The sequence below is a fragment of the Heterodontus francisci genome, chromosome 1 (genome assembly GCF_036365525.1).
Source record: "Heterodontus francisci isolate sHetFra1 chromosome 1, sHetFra1.hap1, whole genome shotgun sequence".
Lineage (NCBI taxonomy): Eukaryota > Metazoa > Chordata > Chondrichthyes > Heterodontiformes > Heterodontidae > Heterodontus > Heterodontus francisci.
Window position 1 is genome coordinate 73646728 of NC_090371.1, and position 20374 is coordinate 73667101.

The window sequence follows — 20374 nt, forward strand, 5'->3', positions numbered from 1 at the left end:
TCTCTTAACTTGATTTACAGTTCACTTTAGCTAGCTCTGCTTTCATGTCCTCATAATTGCACTTATTTAAGTTTAAAATACTAGTCTTGGACCCACTCTTCTCTCCCCCAAACTAAATGTAAAATTCAATCATATTATGATCATTGCTACCTAGGGGTGCCTTAACTATGAGATAATTAATTATTGCTATCTCATTGCACAATACTAAGTCTAGTATAGCCTGCTCTCTGGTTGGCTCCAGAACGTATTGTTCTAAGAAATTATCCCAAAAACATTCTATGTACTTCTCATCTAGGCGACCTCTGCCCATCTGATTTTTCCAGTCTATATGTAGGTTAAAACCCCCCATTAATTATCGCTGTACCTTTATGACAAGCTACCATTACTTCTTCCTTTATATCCCGTCCCACAGTGTGGTTAATGTTAGGTGGTCTGTACACCACTCCCACAAGTGACTTCTTGCCTTTATGATTTCTCATCTCTACCCAAACTGCTTCTACATCCTGGTCTTCTGAACTTAGGTCATCCCCCTCTATTGCGCTAACACCATTATTAATTAACAGAGCTACCAGTCTACCTTTTCCTAACTTCCTGTCCTTCCTAAATGCCATGAATCCTTCAATATTCAGATCCCAATCTATGTCGGCCTGCAGTCATGTCTCAGTAATGGCTATCAGATTGTACTTATTTATTTCTATTTACGCTCTCAATTCATCTGTTTTGTTTCGAATGTTACGTGCATTCAGATACAGCGCCTTTAGTTGTGTCCTTTTATTATTTTTGTAACCTCTAGCCTTAACTGTTCATTTACTCTTAGATTTGTACGCTCTGTTCCTTCCTGTCACAATCTGTTTATCATTTCCCATATTAGTACCTTGCTCTCTTGCCTTGTCTCTACTCTTTGATTTACCATATCTTCCCAAATTTGATCCTTTGTCCCCACTACTCAGTTTAAAACCCTCTCTACTTCCCTAGTTATGCGGCTCGCTAGAACACCGGCCCCAGCATGGTGCAGGTGTAGACCGTCCCAACGGTACAGCCACCACTTTCCCCAGTACTGGTGCCAGTGCCCCACGAACTGGAACCCATTTCTACCACACCAATCTTTGAGCCATGCATTCATTTCTGTAATCTTATTTGCCCTATGCCAATTTGCACATGGCTCAGGTAATAATCCAGAGGTTTTGGATTGGGGGAGAGCGAATTTTAGTAAAATAAGGCAGGATCTGGCCAAGGTAGACTGGAAAGTGTTACTTGTTGGGAAATCTACAGAAGAGCAGTGGGGGGCATTCAAAAAGGAAATGGGGAGGGTATAGGCCCAACATGTTTCCTCTGGGGTAATAGGTAGGAGCAACAAGCCCAGAGAACCATGGATGACCAGAAACATTCAGGGTACGACGAGAAGGAAAAGAGAGGCTTTTAGCAAATACAAGGAGAGCAAATCAATGGAAGCATTAGTGGAATACAGAAAGTGTACGATGGAGCTTAAGAAAGCAATCAGGAGAGCAAAGAGGGGATATGAGAAAGCTCTGGCTGGTAAAAGTAGGGAAAATCCCAAGATATTCTATAAGTATATCAATGGGAAGAGGATAACCAGGAAAGAGTAGGACCCATTAGGGACCAAGAGGGAAATTTGTGGGTGGAGCCAGAGGACATTGGTAGGGTGTTGAATGAATACTTCACATCTGTCTTCACCCAAGAGAGAGGATGTAGATATGGAACCTAGAGAGAGAGACTGTGAGATTCTTGAGCAAATTGTTATAGGGAGTAACAAGGTATTGGAGGTTTTGGAAGGCTTAAAAGTGGACAAATCACCAGATCCGGACGATTTGTGTCCCAGGACGCTGTGGGAGGCGAGGGTGGAGATTGCAGGGGCTCTGACCCTAATTTTTAATTCCTCTCTGGCCACGGGGGAGGTTCCAGAGGACTGGAGAACAGCTAATGTGGTCCCACTATTTAAGAAAGGTTGTAGAGATAAGCCAGGGAACTACAGAGCAGTGAGTCTCACGTAAGTGGTAGGGAAACTATTGGAGAAAATTCAGAAGGAGAGAATCTATCTCCACTTGGAGAGGCAAAATTTGATTAGGAATAGTCAGCATGGCTTTGTCAGAGGGAGGTCATGCCTAACAAATTTGATTGAATTTTTTGAGCATGTGACCAGGTGTGTAGATGAGGGTAGTGCAGTTGATGTAGTTTACATGGATTTCAGCAAAGCTTTTGACAAGGTCCTACATGGGAGACTTATCAAGAAAGCAAATGCACATGGGATACAAGGTAACTTGATAAGGTGGATTCAAAATTGGCATAGCTGTAGAGAGTGATGACAGCCGGCTGTTTTAGTGAAGCCAGTGTCCAGTGGCATACCACAGGGATCTGTGCTGGGTCCCCTATTGTTTGTCATTTATATAAACGACATAGATGACTATGTGGGGGGTAGGATCAGTAAGTTCGCGGATGACACAAAGATTGGCCGAGTGGTTAACAGTGAGGTGGAGTGTCTTAGGTTACAGGAAGATATAGACGGGATGGTCAAATGGGCAGAAAAGTGGCAGATGGAATTTAACGCTGAAAAGTGTGAGGTGATACACTTTGGAAGGAGTAATGTGACACGGAAATATTCAATGAATGGCCTGACACTGGGAAGTTCCGAGGAACAAAGGGACCTTGGCGTGTTTGTCCATAGATCTCTGAAGACAGAAGGGCAGGTTAATAGGGTGGTGAAAAAGGCATATGGGACACTTGCCTTTATCAATCGAGGCATAGATTACAAAAGCAGGGAGGTCATGTTGGAGTTGTACAGAACTTTGGTAAGGCCACAGTTGGAGACTGCGTGCAATTCTGGTCGCCACATAATAGGAAGGATGTGATTGCATTGGAGGGGGTGCAGAGGCGATTCACCAGGATGTTGCCTGGGATGGAACATTTAAGCTATGAAGAGAGGTTGGATAGGCTTGGGTTGTTTTCACTGGAGCAGAGAAGACTGAGGGGTGACCTGATCGAGGTGTACAAGATTATGAAGGGCATGGACAGGGTGGATAGGGAGTAGCTGTTCCCCTTAGTTGAAGGGTCAGTTACAAGGGGACAAAAGTTTAAGGTGAGGGGCGGGAGGTTTAAGGGGGACTTGAGGAAGAACGTTTTTACCCAGAGGGTGGTGACGGTCTGGAATGTCCTGCCTGGGAGGGTGGTAGATGCAGGTTGCCTCACATTCTTTAAAAAGTACCTGGATGAGCACTTGGCACGTCATAACATTCAAGGCTATGGGCCAAGTGCTGGCAAATGGGATTAGGTAGACAGGTCAGGTGTTTTAATGCATCGGTGCAGACTCGATGGGCCGAAGGGCCTCTTCTGCACTATTATTCTGTGATTCTGTGATTACCTTTGAGGTTCTGCTTCTTAATTTGCCGCCTAGTTCCTCAAACTGACTATACAGAACCTCTTTCCTTGTCCTGCCTATGTCATTGGTACCTACATGGACCACGATGACTGGATCCTCCCCCCTCCCACTATAAGTTCCTCTCTAGCCCTGAGCAGATGTTCCGAACCCTGGCACCGGGCAGGCAGCACAACTGTCTGGACTCTCACTCTTTGCTGCAAAGATATAGATTTAGCCCTTATAGATTTGCTGTATTTTAAAAGTGTGCTGCAGTGCTAATTATATACTCCTGCAGAAAACAAACGCTCTTTTAAGATACCCATTAAAATATCACCGTACCCATTGTAAACTGCTAAATGCTATATCCTCCTTCAGCAGAATAATTTTCAGCAATAAACTAGAGAACAATTCTTCAATAAATTAACATCCCCAGACGAGGAAAATAAACAAGAGCAGCCAAATTTTAGAAGTAGGACATTCACAACTTCCAGGTGATTTACCTATGCACTTGCAAATCATTTCCAAATATGATCTCCGCTAAAATTGAGGTTTTGAGAGTTATAAACCTAAGTACATACTGCAAAAGTCTTAAAATACAAAAATATTTGAGTAACTTCAGAAAATATAGATCAAAGACGTGAGTACGTTCAACTTGGTCCTAAAAAGGTTCCAGCTTTGATATAGTGGAAGATCAGCAAGATGAACTCTGAATAATGTATGCATCTGATTGAAACTGCAGTTTTGGTTTAAGTTTTGGGTTTATAAACCAATTCAAATAAGAAATGAATGCACGTAGTTCACAAGAACCTGTGCTGCGATAAAGCAAAGAAACTGGAATCACAACACTGAGACCCAGCATCAAATCTCAGCATTTACAGAAGGTTGCTTCACAGCTCAAGAAACTGATTTGTTTATTAATACAGTTGTAATAAACACTTGTTTTGTGCTGTACCATCAATTTCAAATCTCAGCAATTTCAGAGTCTGCTTTAAAATTATACCAGTGGCACATCTTATACTTTTCTGAAGTTTCCCTACATTATGTGTTAACTGGTTAATCCATGTTAAACTAGGACTACATTTCATACCTTGGTCTTGGAGTGACTTGGTTGTCCATTCCTACAACAGTGGAGGCTGTAAAGACCCTTGTTTCTGTAAGCTGCTTAAAGAATTCATTAAAGTTAAAAAGGATTATGCAGGCCTCTATTTTGTCAACACAAATCTAAGTTAAGACCACTGTAATAGCTATTTTAAAAATACACTGCAGACACATTCCCCAAAAGGGTAAAGGCATTTATCAACGACTGGCTCAGCCACATAAATCAGGAAGATTTCAAGTTCAAATTCTTGTTTGTGCCACATTAGCTGATTTCAGTCAGTCAAAGAATTTGAAAAGGTGCTATTAATCAACTAAGAAAAGGGTATTTGTTGTCCAGGTTTCCTGCTGTGGATCAATATTCAATGAACCCTTTCAGAAGTGTAAGTGGACACTGAGCAAGGACAACAGCAGGTGCATTGTTGTCAAATAGCCTACAGGGAATGATAGCTACCTAGGCAAAGTACTGGAAGATGCCGAGTTCCCATGGAACTGTACTCCAGCAAAAGGGTCAACTGCTTCAAAAAAAGAAAATATTTAAAGGAAAAAAGTTTCAGATGGTACAGCTTGTTTAAGATTTCAATGCAACACTTAGGAAGAACTGCTTTCCACAATGAAATCCATGTGCAGGAATTTAAGACCTATATATTCATTTCATAGGAACATAGGAACAGTAGGCCATTCAATACGATCATGGCTGATCATTCACTTCAATGCCTTTTGCCCCACACTAAACTCATATCCCCTTATGTCATTTGTATTTAGAAATCTGTCAATCTCTGGTTTAAACATACTCAATGACTGAGCTTCCACAGCCCTCCGGGGTAGAGAATTCCAAAGATTCACAACCCTATGAGTAAAGAAATTTCTCTTCATCTCTGTCCTAAGTGGCTTCTCCCTTATTTTGAAATTGTGTCCCTGGTTCCAGACTCCCCAAGCAAGGGAAACATCTTAGCTGCATCTACCCTGTCTGCTCTGATGATGCTACCTTCCATGACAGTGCTTCTGATAATACCTCCTTTTTCCTCAACCGAGGATTTCCCCCCACTGTGGTTGACAGGGTCCTCAACCGTGTCCGGCCCATTCCCCTCCCTCCCAGAACCGTGACAGGGTTCCCCTTGTCCTCACTTTTCACCCCACCAGCCTCCATATCCAAAGGATCATCCTCCGCCATTTCCGCCACCTCCAGCGTGATGCCACTACCAGTCGCATCTTCCCCTCCCTTCCCCTGTCAGCATTCCGAAGGGATCATTCCCTCCGCGACACCCTGGTCCACTCCTCCATTACCCCCACCACCTCGTCCCCGTCCCATGGCACCTTCCCCTGCAACCGCAGGAGGTGTAATACCTGCCCATTTACCTCCTCTCTCCTCACTATCCCAGGCCCCAAACACTCCTTTCAGGTGAAGCAGCGATTTACTTGTACTTCTTTCAATGTAGTATACTGTATTCGCTGCTCACAGTGTGGTCTCCCCTACATTGGGGAGACCAAGCGCAGACTGGGTGACCGCTTTGCGGAACACCTCCGCTCAGTCCGCAAGCAGGACCCTGAGCTTTCGGTTGCTTGCCATTTCAACACTCCCCCCTGCTCTCATCTCTGTCCTGGGATTGCTGCAGTGTTCCAGTAAACATCAACGCAAGCTCGAGGAACAGCATCTCATCTACCGATTAGGCATACTACAGCCTGCCGGACTGAACATTGAGTTCAATAATTTCAGAGCATGACAGCCCCCCATTTTACTTTCATTTTTAGTTAATTTTTTCTTTCTCCTTTTTTTTTTACATTCTTTTTTACAATCTTTTTTTTTTGCATTTTTTTCATTTCATCTTAGTTTGTTCACTTTGCTTACCCACTGTTTTTTTTCAGGTTTGCACTTGCTGCTGTTCAATATTCAGTGTATTAACAGCTAATCTGCACTAATGCTTTGTCTTTCAACACATCATTAACATATTGTTTGCCTTTGCTCCGTGACCTTTTGGTCAGCTATGTGGCCTGGTCCAATCTAGACCTCCTTTGTTATCTCTTGCCCCACCCCCACCTCACTTGCTTATAACCTGTGACTTTTCTAATATTTGTCAGTTGCGATGAAGGGTCACTGACCCGAAACGTTAACTCTGCTTCTCTTTCCACAGATGCTGCCAGACCTGCTGAGTGGTTCCAGCATTTCTCGTTTTTATTTCAGATTTCCAGCATCCGCAGTATTTTGTTTTTATTTTATCTACCCTATGTTTAGAAGTCTTCTAAACTGAAATAAAAATTGATTGACATGAAAGTGCATCTTAAACTAGACATATGAATATACATTCATAAATGTCTGACATGCAATCCCACTGGGTAAACAAAAAATAAAACCCCCTAAAAAGTACAGTAGTCTTTTTTAAGGTTCTTTAGTAGTTGTACTTCAGATCTATAGGTGCTAAGCATATTGCACAAGGATCAGGGCAACAAAATGCCAAATTCCATTTTAAAATTTATTTTTGCCTCTTCTAAGTTTCCCAATTCCATTATTCATCTCCAGTTTAGAGGGTGCAGAAATGCCCTTCCAAACACCCGAGTATGGCATCAAGGAACCCAAGCAAAACTGGAGTCAATGGGAATCGGGGGAAAACTCTCCGCTGGTTGGAGTCATACCTAGCACAAAGGAAGATGGTTGTGGTTGTCGGAGGTCAATCATCTGAGCTCCAGGACATCACTGCAGGAGTTCCTCAGGGTAGTGTCCTAGGCCCAACCATTTTCAGCTGCTTCATCAATGACCTTCCTTCAATCATAAGGTCAGAAGTGGGGATGTTCGCTGATGATAGCACAACGTTCAGCACCATTCGCGACTCCTCAGATACTGAAGCAGTCCGTGTAGAAATGCAGTAAGACCTGGACAATATCCAGGCTGAGGCTGATGAGTGGCGCGAATGTTACTTGCCACTTAAGTGCCGGGCAATGACCATCTCCAACGAGAGAGAATCTCACCATCTCCCCTTGACATTCAATGGTATTACCATCGCTGAATCCCCCACTATCAACATCCTAAGGGTTACCATTGACCAGAAACTGAACTGGAGTAGCTATATAAATACCGTGACTAGAAGAGCAGGTCAGAGGCTAGGAATGCTGCAGTGAGTAACTCATCTCCTGACACCCCAAAGCCTATCCAAGGCACAAGTCAGGAGTGTGATGGAATACCCTCCACTTGCCTGGCTGGGTGCAGCTCCAACAACACTCAAGAAGCTCGACACCATCCAAAACAAAGCAGCCTGCTTGATTGGCACCCCATCCACAAACATTCACTCACTCCACCACCGATGCACAGTGGCAGCAATGTGTACCATCAACAAGAAGCACTGCAGCAACGCACCAAGGCTCCTTAGACACCTTCCAAACCCACAACCTCTACCAACTAGAAGGACAAGGGCAGCAAATGCATGGGAACACCACCACCACCAAGTTCCCCTCCAAGTCACACACCATCCTGACTTGGAACTATATCGCCGTTCCTTCACTGTCGCTGGGTCAAAATCCTGGAACTCCCTTCCTAACAGCACTGTGGGTGTACCTACCTCACATGGACTGCAGCAGTTCAAGAAGGCAGCTCACCACCACTTTCTCAAGGGCAATTAAGGATGGGTAATAAACGCCGGCAAAGCCAGTGATGCCCACATCCCATGAACGAATGAAAAAAACACCCATGAATACCACAAATTAGCTGAATGGGTGGTGACTCAATTTATAGACTTTTTTCTCCCCTGAAAGAATCCAATTAGAATCCTTACACTGACGTTACTACAGTTGGAAAATCATATGAAAATTACAGCCTTGACTGTTGTAGGAAGCTTTTTCAAAAAAACTTTGTTATCCGGGCACTCCAGTCTCCAGATATTCTTATTTTCACTTCTCACCCAATAGAGTCAGTCATTCCAGCACAGGAGGGGAGGAAAAAGAGTAAGAGAGCTATAGTGATAGGGGATTCTATCGTAAGGGGTACAGATAGGCGTTTCTGTGGCCGCAAACGTGACTCCAGGATGGTATGTTGCCTCCCTGGTGCTCAGATCAAGGATGTCACGGAGCAGCTGCAGGACATTCTGAAGGGCGAGGGTAAACAAGAGGTCGTGGTTCACATTGGTTCCAACAACATAGGCAGAAAGAGGGATGAGGTCCTGCAACAAGAATTTAGGGAGCGAGGTAGCAGATTAAAAAGCAGGACCTCAAAAGGTTGTAATCTCTGGATTACGCCCGGTGCCATGTGCTAGTGAGTATAGGAATAGGAGGATAGAGCAGATGAATAAAGAGATGGTGCAGGAGGGAGGGCTTTAGTTTCCTGGATCACTGGGTCTGTTTCTGGAGAAGGTGGGACCCGTACAAGTTGGACGGATTTCACCTGCACCTGAACCGGAGCAGGACCAACATCCTTGCTGGGAGGTTTGCTAGTGCAGTTTGGGTGGGGAGGTTTAAACTAATTTTGCAGGGGGATGGGATACAGAGTGGAGGTACAGTAGGGGGTGATGTACAGCCAAATATAGAAGAGAAATTAAGTCAGTCTGGAAGGCAGAGCAAATATAGACCTGCTAAGGCACAAGCAAATATTGCAAGGCTGGACTGCATCTATTTTAACGCAAGGACTCTTACAAGTAAGGCAGATGAATTGACAGATGGGAATATGATATTATTGCTATCAGAGCCATGATTGAGGGAAGGGCAGGATTAGTAGGGGATTTCAACTTCCCCAATATTAACGGAGATAGTCTTAGTGCAAAAGGCTTAAAGGTGGTGGAATTCTTAAAGTGCATAAAGGAGAGCTTTTTGAGCCAGCATGTAGAAAGCCCTACAATAGAAGGGGCATTACTGAACCTAATCCTAGGGAATGAGGCCGGACAAGTGGTAGAAGTGTCAGTGGGGGAGCATTTCAGGGATAGTGACCATAACTCTAAGATTTAAGGTAGTTATGGAAAAGGACAAAGGTGGATCAGAAATAAAGTTACTGTATTGGGGGAAGGCCGATTTCAATATGATAAAGCAGGATCTAGCCAAAGTGGACTGGGAGCAGCTACTTGTAGGAAAGTCTACATCAGACCAGTGGGAGTCATTCAAAAAGGAAATAGTAAGAGTTCAGGGCCAACATGTTCCCATAAAGGTGAAGGGTCAGACCAACAAGTCCAAGGAACCCTGGATGTCAAGGGATATAGAGGATTGGATGAGAAAAAAAAAAAGAGGCTTAGGCAGATTCAGAGGGCTAAAAATAGCAGAGGCCCTAGAGGAGTATAGAAAGTGTAGGGGGATACTTAAAAAAGTAATTAGGAGAGTGAAGAGGGGGGCATGAAAAAACACTGGCGGGCAAGATAAAGGAACATCCCAGGCGTTTTATAAGTATATTAAGGGCAAGAGGATAACCAGGGAAAGAGTACGGCCCATTAAGGACCGAAGTGGCAATCTGTGTGGGGAGCCAGAGGACGTAGTTGAGGTTTTAAATGATTACTTTTCATCTGTGTTCACTATGGAGAAGGACGATTTAGGTGTAGAGATCAGGGCCGGGAATTGTGATATAGTCGAACAAATTAGCATTGAAAGAGAGGAAGTATTAGCAGTTTTAGCGGGCTTAAAAGTAGATAAATTCCCAGGCCCAGATAAGACGTATCCCAGGCTGTTATGTGAGGCAAGGGAGGAGATAGCAGGGGCTGACACAAATTTTCAAACCCTCTCTGGCCACAGGAAGACGTGCCAGAGAACTGAAGGACAGTAAATGTGGTACCATTATTCAAGAAGGGTAGCAGCGATAAACCAGGTAATTACACGCTGGTGAGTCTAACATCAGTGGTGGGGAAACGATTGGAAAAAATTCTGAGGGACAGGATTAATCAAGGATAGTCAGCATGGCTTTATCAGGGGGAAATCATGCCTAACAAACTTGATTGAATTTTGAGAGGAGGTGACTAGAAGTGTAGATGCAGTTGATGTAATCTACATGGACTTCAGTAAAGCTTTTGATAAGGTCCCGCATGGGAGATTGGTCAAGAAGCTAAGAGCCCATGGGATCCAGGGCAATTTGGTCGAGGGTTGTTTTTGCAATTGGAAGCCTGTGACCAGTGGTGTACCGCAGGGATCGGTGCTTTGTAGCGTACATTAATGATTTAGATGTGAATATCGGAGGTATGATCAGTAAGTTCGCAGATGACACGAAAATTGGTGGTGTCATAAATACTGAGGAGGAAAGCCTTAGGTTACACAACAATATAGATGGGCTGGTAAGATGGGCAGAGCAATGGTAAATGGAATTTAATCCTGAGAAGGATTAAATCCTGAGACGCATTTCGGGAGGACTAACAAGGCAAGGTAATATACAATGGATGGTAGGACCCTCGGAAGTACAGAGTCAGAGGAACCTTGGTGTACTTGTCCATAGATCACCGAAGGCAGCAGCACAGGTAGGTTATGAAGTCATATGGGATACTTGCCTTTATTAGCCGAGGCATAGAATATAAGAGCAGGGAGGTTATGATCGAGCTGTAAAAAAATGCTAGTGAGGCCACAGCTGGAGTACTGGGTACAGTTCTGGTCGCCACACTATAGGAAGCTTGTGATTGCACTGGTGAGGGTGCAGAGGAGATTCACCAGGATATTAAAATAAAAGCAAAATACTGCGGATGCTGGAAATCTGAAACAAAAACAAGAAATGCTGGATTCACTCAGCAGGTCTGGCAGCATCTGTGGAAAGAGAAGCAGAGTTAACGTTTCGGGTCAGTTCCGAAGAAGGGTCACTGACCCGAAACGTGAACTCTGCTTCTCTTTCCACAGATGCTGCCAGACCTGCTGAGTGAATCCAGCATTTCTTGTTTTTGTTTCACCAGGATATTGCCTGGGCTGGAGCCTTTCAGCTATGAAGAGAGACTGGATAGGCTAGGGTTGTTTTCCTTAGAGCAGAGAAGGCTAAGGGGGTCCTGATTGAGGTATACAAAATTATGAGGGGCATAGATAGGAAGAAACTTTTTCCCTTAGCGGAGGTGTCAATAGCCAGGGGGCATGGATCTAAGATAAGGGGCAGGAGGTTTAGAAGGGATTTGAGGAAATATTTTTTCACCCAGAGGGTGGTTGGAATCTGAAACACACTGCCTGAAAGGGTGGTAGAAGCAGGAACCCTCACAACATTTGAGTATTTAGATGAGCACCTGAATCACCATAGCAAACAAGGCTACGGGCCAAGTGCTGGAAAATGGGATTAGATAGGTGCTTGATGGCCGGCACGGACACGATGGGCCGAAGGGCCCATTTGTGCTGTATATCTGTGACTCTATGAGGCCAACATTCGGCCCATCGGGTCCATGCCGGCTCTCTGTGGAGCAATCCAGTCAGTCCCATTCCCCTGCTCTATCCCCATTGCCTTGCAAGTTTATTTCCCTCAAGTGCACATCCAATTTCCTTTTGAAATAGTTAGTCTCTGCTTCCACCACCCTTGACAGCAGCGATTTCCATGTTACCATCACTCGCTGCATTTAGAAGTTCTTCCTCACATACCCCCCTGCATCTCTTGCTCAAAGCCTTAAATTTATGCCCCTGGTCCTTGCACTTGTTCTCTGACTATAAGCGTCAAGAAAACCGTGGTCATGGGACAAGGTGTTGCATTTCTGCCCCTAATCACACTAAACACCCTTGCACTGGAACTGGTTAGCAAATTCTGCAACCTTGGGTCCACGGTGACAGACAATCTGTCCCTTGATGCATAGCTACATACAGGCATAGGGAAAGCAGCTACTACTCTTGGCCAACTCGCAAAAGGCACATAGGATAACCAAGCTGACCCTGAAGACCAAGCTTTGTTATCTCTTGCCCCACCCCCGCTTTACTTGCTTATAACCTTTTACATTTCTAATATTTGCTCGTTCTGAAGAAGGGTCACTGATCTGAAACGTCAACTCTTTTTCTCTCTCCACAGATGCTGCCAGACCTGAGTATTTCCAGTATTTCTTGTTTTTACTTCAGATTTCCAGCATCCGCAGTATTTTGCTTTTATTTTAGAGTTTAATTCACTGCCACCTCTCTTCCAGGAATGCCTACCTTGAAGAAGTTTTGCTCTTCTCTCCGACGGGATTTTCGTTTGTCTCTTTTACCTTGTTCACCTTCATTGATTTACACCTTCTCCTTTGTTATCTGTTGCTCCACCCCCACTTTACCTGCTTATAACCTTTTACATTTCTAATATTTGCTAGTTCTGAAGAAGGGTCACTGACCTGAAACGTTAACTCTGCTTCTCTCTCCACAGATGCTGCCAGACCTGCTGAGTATTTCCAGCATTTCTCGTTTTTATTTCAGATTTCCAACATCCGCAGTATTTTGCTTTTATATTACTGAAGACCAAGCTGATGGGTTATAAGGTCTGTGTTCTCAGCACCTTCCAGTATGGCTGTGAAACATGGGCGACTTAAAGCTACCAGGAAAAGAAGCTCAATAACTTCCATCTTTGCTGTCTGTAGTGTATTATTGGTATATCCTGGCAGGGCAAAAATCACAAATGTGGCAGTCTCTCAAAGGCAGAGCTCCCAAGTGGGTTAGCACTAATCAAACAGAGGCAGCTACGGTGGATCGGACATGTCCGCAGGTTGGAAAATGGTCGCACACCGAAGGACCTTCTGTATGGTGAGGTAGCTGGGGCCAGATGACCATGGCGCACCCAAAGCTCCGCTTCAAGGATGCTTGCAAGTGTGATATGAAGGCCCTAAATGTCGACAATCGCACCAGGGAGCCACTAGCTGGCAAGAGGGAAATGGCAACACTTTCGGTGGACTGGTGTGCACTACCATGACAACCAGTTGCTACAGCAGCTTGACAACAGGCACAAATGTCAAAAACAAGTCAGAGCATCACTTGGCAGCTTCAGATGCAGCAGCACTTGTGGCAGACCTGCCTCTCAAGGATGGGCCTTCACAGACATCAGCAAAGGTGCACCAAGACACCCCGCCTAAATGGATTGTTTGCTGCGTATCCATCATCTTTCAAAGATGGAAGGATACCAACCAATGGGTCCTTGTACCGTCAGCTAATGGGAACAGCTTTTGTCTACCTTATCTAAACCTATCATCGTGTACACCTCTATCAAATCCGCACCACCCTCCCCTCCACTGCCCACCCACCTCCCCCCCACCCCCCAATTCTGCTTTGCTCGAAGGAGAACCACGCCAGCTTCTCCAACCTAACCTTGTAACTAAAATCCCTCAACTCTGGTACATCTCCTCTGCACCCTCTCAAGGACCCTCACATCCTTCAAGTGTGGTGACCGCAATACTCTAGTTATGGCCTAACCAGAGCTTTAAAGTTCATCATAACATCTGTTTTTTTAAAAACTCAGTACCTCTATTTATGAAGCCCAAGGTCCTATATGCTTTGCTAACTACACTCTCAAAGTATCCTGCCACCAGAGATCTACACACATAAACCCCCAGGTCCCTCTGTCCTTGCACACTCTTCAGAACTGTGCCACTAAGTTGATATTGCCTCCCCCTTCTGCCAAAATATATCACCTCACATTTCTCTAATATTAAATTCCATCTGCCACGTGCCTATCCTATGACAGTCAATTGGTGTCATCCTCACTGTCTGCCACACCTCCAAGTTTGGTGGGTATCAGCAAATTTGGAATTCTTCGTATTCTAATATTGTCATTTATATAAATTAAAAAAGAAATGGTCCCGACATGCTAAATAAATGCAAGTTTGCTTGCTCAGTTTAGTAAATTAGTTTAGTTTAGAGATACAGCACTGAAACAGGCCCTTCGGCCCACCGAGTCTGTGCCGACCATCAACCACCCATTTATACTAATCCTACACTAATTCCATATTCCTACCACATCCCCACCTGCCCCTATATTTTCCTACCACCTACCTATACTAGGGGCAATTTATAATGGCCAATTAACCTATCAACCTGCAAGTCTTTGGCATGTGGGGGGAAACTGGAGCACCCAGAGAAAACCCATGCAGACACAGGGAGAACTTGCAAACTCCACACAGGTAGTACCAGAATTGAACCCGAGTCGCTGGAGCTGTGAGGCTGCGGTGCTAACCACTGTGCCACAGTGCCACCTGTTAGTATCATGATGCACATTTAATTAGATCAGCATTGAGATTATTGTCTGTGGGAAAGACAACTGTTCCACGTGCATATTCACACGTTTGCAATATTGGGGTGATGTATGCTTAGAGCCGCAAGGCAAGGCTAGAATACTGAATCAGTACTGCATCGGTGTTTCTAAGAAAGAGTATGCTGATAAAATATCAGTAGAAGCAGAGATGGTGGTAATGGATGGGCAGAAAATTGATAGACTCAGTGGCGCAGTGGTTAGCACCACAGCCTCACAGCTCCAGGGACCCAGGTTCGATTCTGGGTACTGCCTGTGCGGAGTTTGCAAGTTCTCCCTGTGACCGCGTGGGTTTTCGCCGGGTGCTCCGGTTTCCTCCCACAGCCAAAGACTTGCAGGTGATAGGTAAATTGGCCGTTGTAAATTGCCTCTAGTGTAGGTAGGTGGTAGGGAATATGGGATTACTGTAAGGTTAGTATAAATGGGTGGTTGTTGGTCGGCACAGACTCAATGGGCCGAAGGGCCTGTTTCAGTGCTGTATCTCTAAAATAAAAAAATAAAACATTGGATACCATCCTCCAGTTTGAAAAACCACCATTTACCACTCACTGTTTGCTGCCCTTAAGCCAATTTTTTTTAAATCCAAGCTGACTCTCCGATCTCAAGAGCCTCAAGTTTGTTAAGCAGCCTTTTATGAGACACCATGTCAAAGGCTTTCTTAAAATCCATATAAACAACATCCACTGTATTCCCTTCATCAACCTTCTCTGTTACTTCATCAAAAATTCAATTAGATTAGTCAAGCATGAATTGCCTTTTACAAATTCATGTTGGCTCTCCTTAATTAACTCGAACCTCTCCAAATGCCTGTTCGTTTCCCTGATTAAGTGTTTCTAAAACCTTACCCACCACTGATGTTAAGTTGACCAGCCTGTACTTACTCAACTTTCTTACATCCCTTCTTGAACAAAGGGTGTTAGATTTGCCACTCTCCAATCCTCTGGCATATTGGCACCTCCCCCGTATCTAGGGAAGATTGGAAGATTATGTTAAGCCGTCCCGCTATCTCCACTCCCACTTCCCTTAGCAAACTGGGATGAAAGTCATCCGGACCAGGCAACTTAGCAATCTTAGCATAGCCAGCCATTCCAGTACATCGTTCTTATCAACTTTCTGTCCATCCATTACCACCATCTCTGCTTCTACTGATATTTTATCAGCATACTCTTCCTTAGAAACACTGATACAGTACTGATTCAGTATTCTAGCCTTGCCCTGCAGCTCTAAGCATACATCACCCCAATACTGCAAACACGTGGATATGCACATGGAACAGTTATCTTTCCCACAGACAGAATAATCTCAATGCTGATACAATGAAATGTGCATCAAGATATTAACAGGTGTTTTAATTTACTAAACTGAGCAAACAAACTTGCATTTACTTAGCATGTCCCAAATGCTTCACATTGAATGGATTTGAAGTGTAGTAACTATTGTTTTGATGGGCAAGAGCAGCAGCCATATTGCACACAGCAAGGCCCCACAAACAACAATAAAGTGGTTAATCTGTTTTAGGAAGTGTTTTGAGGCCTATATGTTGACCAGGATACTGGGGTGACAAAGCTGACACTTGGCTATCGTAGCTAAAACTTGTACCTTCGCAACAATGAAAACTAAGTAAGGAAAAAAAAATCCAAAAAAGTAGTGAGCTACATTACAAATTTGTAGAACTAAAATACCAGTCAGTAGTTTACAACAGCTGGACAGATGCCAGAAATTGAAGTTTTTGTTATTCAAGCGCCAATTATTTCAACATTTCTGTAGCCTAATGAAGTGTTGAGAAAGTTATTTTTACACTTAAAATTCCTACAAAAGCATGGAAGCCAAAAACTATTAACTAAGCATGAAATTATGTGGAACAAAAACTAAACTCCATCAATTATCATATTTGTCTTGACCAGATCGAGCATCAACATGCCTCACTGCAGCTGGTTTTTTAGATAACTCTTCATCCCAAAGGACAACTGTTGACTCCTTTTCTGCACACCACCCCTATAGATAACCATCCAATTAAAACTTCCTCCCCCAGCAGCTTCGAGCCTCACTTTAAATTCCACACAGCTCATACATTCTTTTTGTCTCCAAGATGACCATCAGCAACAAAAGCAGCAGTCATGGGATAACCACTAGCTCAGTATTCATGAACAAATATCACCTAGCACAGAAGTATAGGATTTAAACAAACACCTAAATCCCTACACATTCATGTCAGGTTAAGTGCAACCTTGGAGCATATTCTAGTAATTCAGGTTTGAAAGCAAAGAAATTGCTGGTCAAAGTCAATTTAAGGTCATTCCCCTACTTTTCACTAATAAAATTGGGTCCTTGAAACTTGAGTTTAAAGCTAGAAGGCACATGCCCCAATCTTCTACCAATGACCAAAATAGGTTTTATCCCCCCAGTGTGGCTGTATAGTTGTCAACATATCAAGGTATGAAGTTAGGTTAAAACTCAGTGTAAATACGGTGCTGAGAAATGTACCAATACACTCCACAATGAGAATTTTCATTTGAAGGCGTGGGGGTGGATGCGCATATAATAGACAGCAAAGATAGTTAAGCGATGATAGGGCAATAGGTGAATGCCATCTCATGTGGAATATCTGGGCAGCAGAGTTTTTCACGAGCTAAAAATTTGAGGGAAGATGGGAAGGAAACCAGGAGAGCATTGGAATAGTCAAACCTAGAACTGACGAAGACATGGATGGGGTTAGGGTGGTTTAGCAACAGATGAACTGTTAGGAGACAGAGACAAGTGGAAGTCAGCAGTCTTTGCGATAGAGAGCATAGGGAGTTAGAAACTCAACTTGGAGTCAAATAGGTTCAGCCTCAGATGGCAGTTGAAAGGGAGGTGGAAATGGTGGCACAAGTAGCGTTTGTGGTAGGGACAGATGATGGCGACTTCAGTATTCCCAACGTAAGTTTGGGGGAAATTGCAGTGCATCCAGTATTAGATGCGGGACAAGCAATCTGACAATTTATAGAGTCATAGAGAGTTATACATCACAGGAACAGGCCCTTCGGCCCATCGTGTCTGTACCGGCCATCAAGCACCTAACTATTCTAATCCCAGTTTCCAGCACTTGGCCCGTAGCCTTGTATGCTATGGCGTTTCAAGTGTTCATCCAAATACTTCTTAAATGTTGTGAGGGTTCCTGCCTCTACCACCTCTTCAGGCAGTGCGTTCCAGATTCCAACCACCCTCTGGGTGAAAAAATATTTTCCTCAAATCCCCTCTAAACCTCCTGCACCTTACCTTAAATCTATGTCCCCTGGTTATTGATCCCTCCGCTAAGGGAAAAAGTTTCTTTCTATCTTCCTATCTTATTTAGTGGAGGATGTAGAGGAGTAGAGCTGAGACACATCAATATTGTATCTGACCTTATGTCTGCAGATGAAGTTGCCAATGAAGAGCCTGTAGACGAGTAAGAGCAGACCATTGTTCTGGGGGTAGGGGAACAGAGAGAGACTCCAGAGGCAACAGTGCAGGGATGGTAAGAGAAGCCACTGCTGAAGATACTCTGGCTACAATTTGGTAGGAGTGGAGCCAAGCTGGACAAGGAAATAAAAAGCAATGGGCAAGATGGTGCGGTCAATCAAGTTAAAAGCTGCAGAGAAGTCAAGGAGTATTAATGTGCCACAGTCAGAAACATAGAAAATAGGAACAGGAGTAAGCCATTCGGCACGTCGGGCCTGCTCCGCCATTCAAAAAAGATCATGGCTGATCGTCTAATTCAGTACCCAGTTCCCGCTTTCTCCCTATATCCCTTTGGCATTAATATAGCTATCTCCTTCTTGAATATATTTAATGACTTGGTCTCCACTGCCTTCTGCGGTAGAGAATTCCACAGGTTCACCACCTTCCGAGTGAAGAAATTTCTCATCTCAGTTCTAAATGGCATACCCTGTATCCTGAGACTATGACCCCTAGTTCTGGACGCCCCAGCCACTGGGTACATCCTCCCTGCATCTACCCTGTCTAGTCCTGATGGAATTTTATAGGTTTCTATGAGATCCCCTCTCATTCTTCTAAACTCTAGTGAATATAGACCTAGTCAACCCAATCTCTCCTCATACGTCAATACTGCCATCCCAGGAATCAGCCTAGTAAATCTTCTTTGCACTCCCTCCATGGCAAGAACATCCTTCCTCGGATAAGGAGACCAGAACTGCACACAATACTCCAGATGTGGTCTCATCAGTAAGACATCCTTGCGCCTGTACTCAAATCCTCTTGCAATGAAGTCCAACATACCATTCGCTTTCCTAACTGCTTGCTGCACCTGAATGCTTGCTTTCAGCGACTGGTGCGCAAGGACACCCGGGTCTCGTTACACCTCCCCTTTTCCCAACCTATCACCATTCAGATAATAATCTGCATCTCCGTTTTTACAACCAAAGTGGATAACCTCACATTTATCCACATTATACTGCATCTGCCATGCATTTGCCCACTCACCCAACTCGTCCAAATCACATTGGAGCCTCTTTGCATCCTCCTCACAGCTCACATTCCCACCCCCCCAGCTTTGTGTCGTCTGCAAACTTGGAAATGTTACATTTAGTTCCCTCACCCAAGTCATTTATATATGTTGTGAATAGCTGGGGCCCAAGCACTGATCCCTACCGTACCCCACTAGTCAATGCCTGCCACCCGGTAAAGACCCGTTTATTCCTACTCTCTGTTTCCTATCTGTCAACCAATTCTCAATCTATTACCCCCAATCCCATGTGCTTTAATTTTGCACACTAACCTCTTATGTGGCACCTTATCAAAAGCCTTCTGAACATCCAAATACAACACATCTACTGGTTCTCCCTTACCTATTCTACTAGTTGCATCCTCAAAAAACTGCAGTAGATTTGTTAAGCATGATTTCCCTTTCGTAAACCCATGCTGACTTCGTCCAATCCCGTTCATGCTTTCCAGGTGTTCTGCTATCACATCCTTTATAATAGGCTCTCGCATTTTCCCCACTACTGATGTAAGGCTAACTGGTCTGTAATTCCCTGTTTTTCTCTCCCTCCTTTTTTTTTTAAATACTGGGGTTACATTTGCCACCCTCCAATCTGTAGGAACTGCTCCAGAGTCTATAGAATTTTGGAAGATGACCATCAATGCATCCACTATTTCCAGGGCCACTTCCTTTAGTACTCTGGGATGTAGATTATCAGGCCCTGGGGATTTGTCATCCTTTAACCCCATTAATTTCCCTAGTACTATTTTTCTTTACTAATACGGATTTCCTTCAGTTCCTCCCTCTCATCAGACCCTTGGTTCCCTAACATTTCTGAGAGGTTATTTGTGACCTCCTTTGTGAAGACAGAACCAAAGCATGTGTTTAATTGTTCTGCCATTTCTTCGTTCCCCATTATAATTTCCCCCGTTTCTGACTGTAAGGGACCTACATTTGTCTTCACTAATCTTTTTCTCTTCACATATTTATGGAAGATTTTAGTCAGTTTTTATGATCCCCACAAGTTTACTCTCATACTCTATTTTCCCCCGCTTAACCTCTTTATCCTCCTTTGCTGAATTCTAAACTGCTCCCAATCCTCAGACTTGCTGCTTTTTCTGGCAACTATCCCTAATTTCTTTTGTAAGCCATGGTTGAGCCACCTTTCCGGTTTTATTTTTGCTCCAGACAGGAATGAATAATTGTTGTAATTCATGCACACGTACTTTAAATATTATCCATCAACCCTTTTAGTAAAGTTCTCCAATCTACCATAGTCAACCTCATACCTTTGTAGTTTCCTTTATTTAGACACAGAACCCTAGTTTCGGAT

General features: G+C 43.9%; 1 protein-coding gene across 4 annotated transcripts in view; it reads right to left on the reverse strand.

Annotated features, from left to right (window-relative positions):
- Positions 1 to 20374, reverse strand: part of ubap2a (ubiquitin associated protein 2a) — a 162403-nt gene that overhangs the window by 74026 nt on the left and 68003 nt on the right. For 2 of the 4 annotated variants that reach the window (XM_068031689.1, XM_068031672.1), the window contains exon 10: positions 4461 to 4534. The exons of 1 other annotated variant lie outside the window; for it this stretch is intronic. In XM_068031689.1, the coding sequence (XP_067887790.1) occupies positions 4461 to 4534 (74 nt within the window). The remainder of the gene's footprint in view (positions 1 to 4460; positions 4535 to 20374) is intronic. One more of the 4 variants, XM_068031681.1, reaches the window with a different exon arrangement.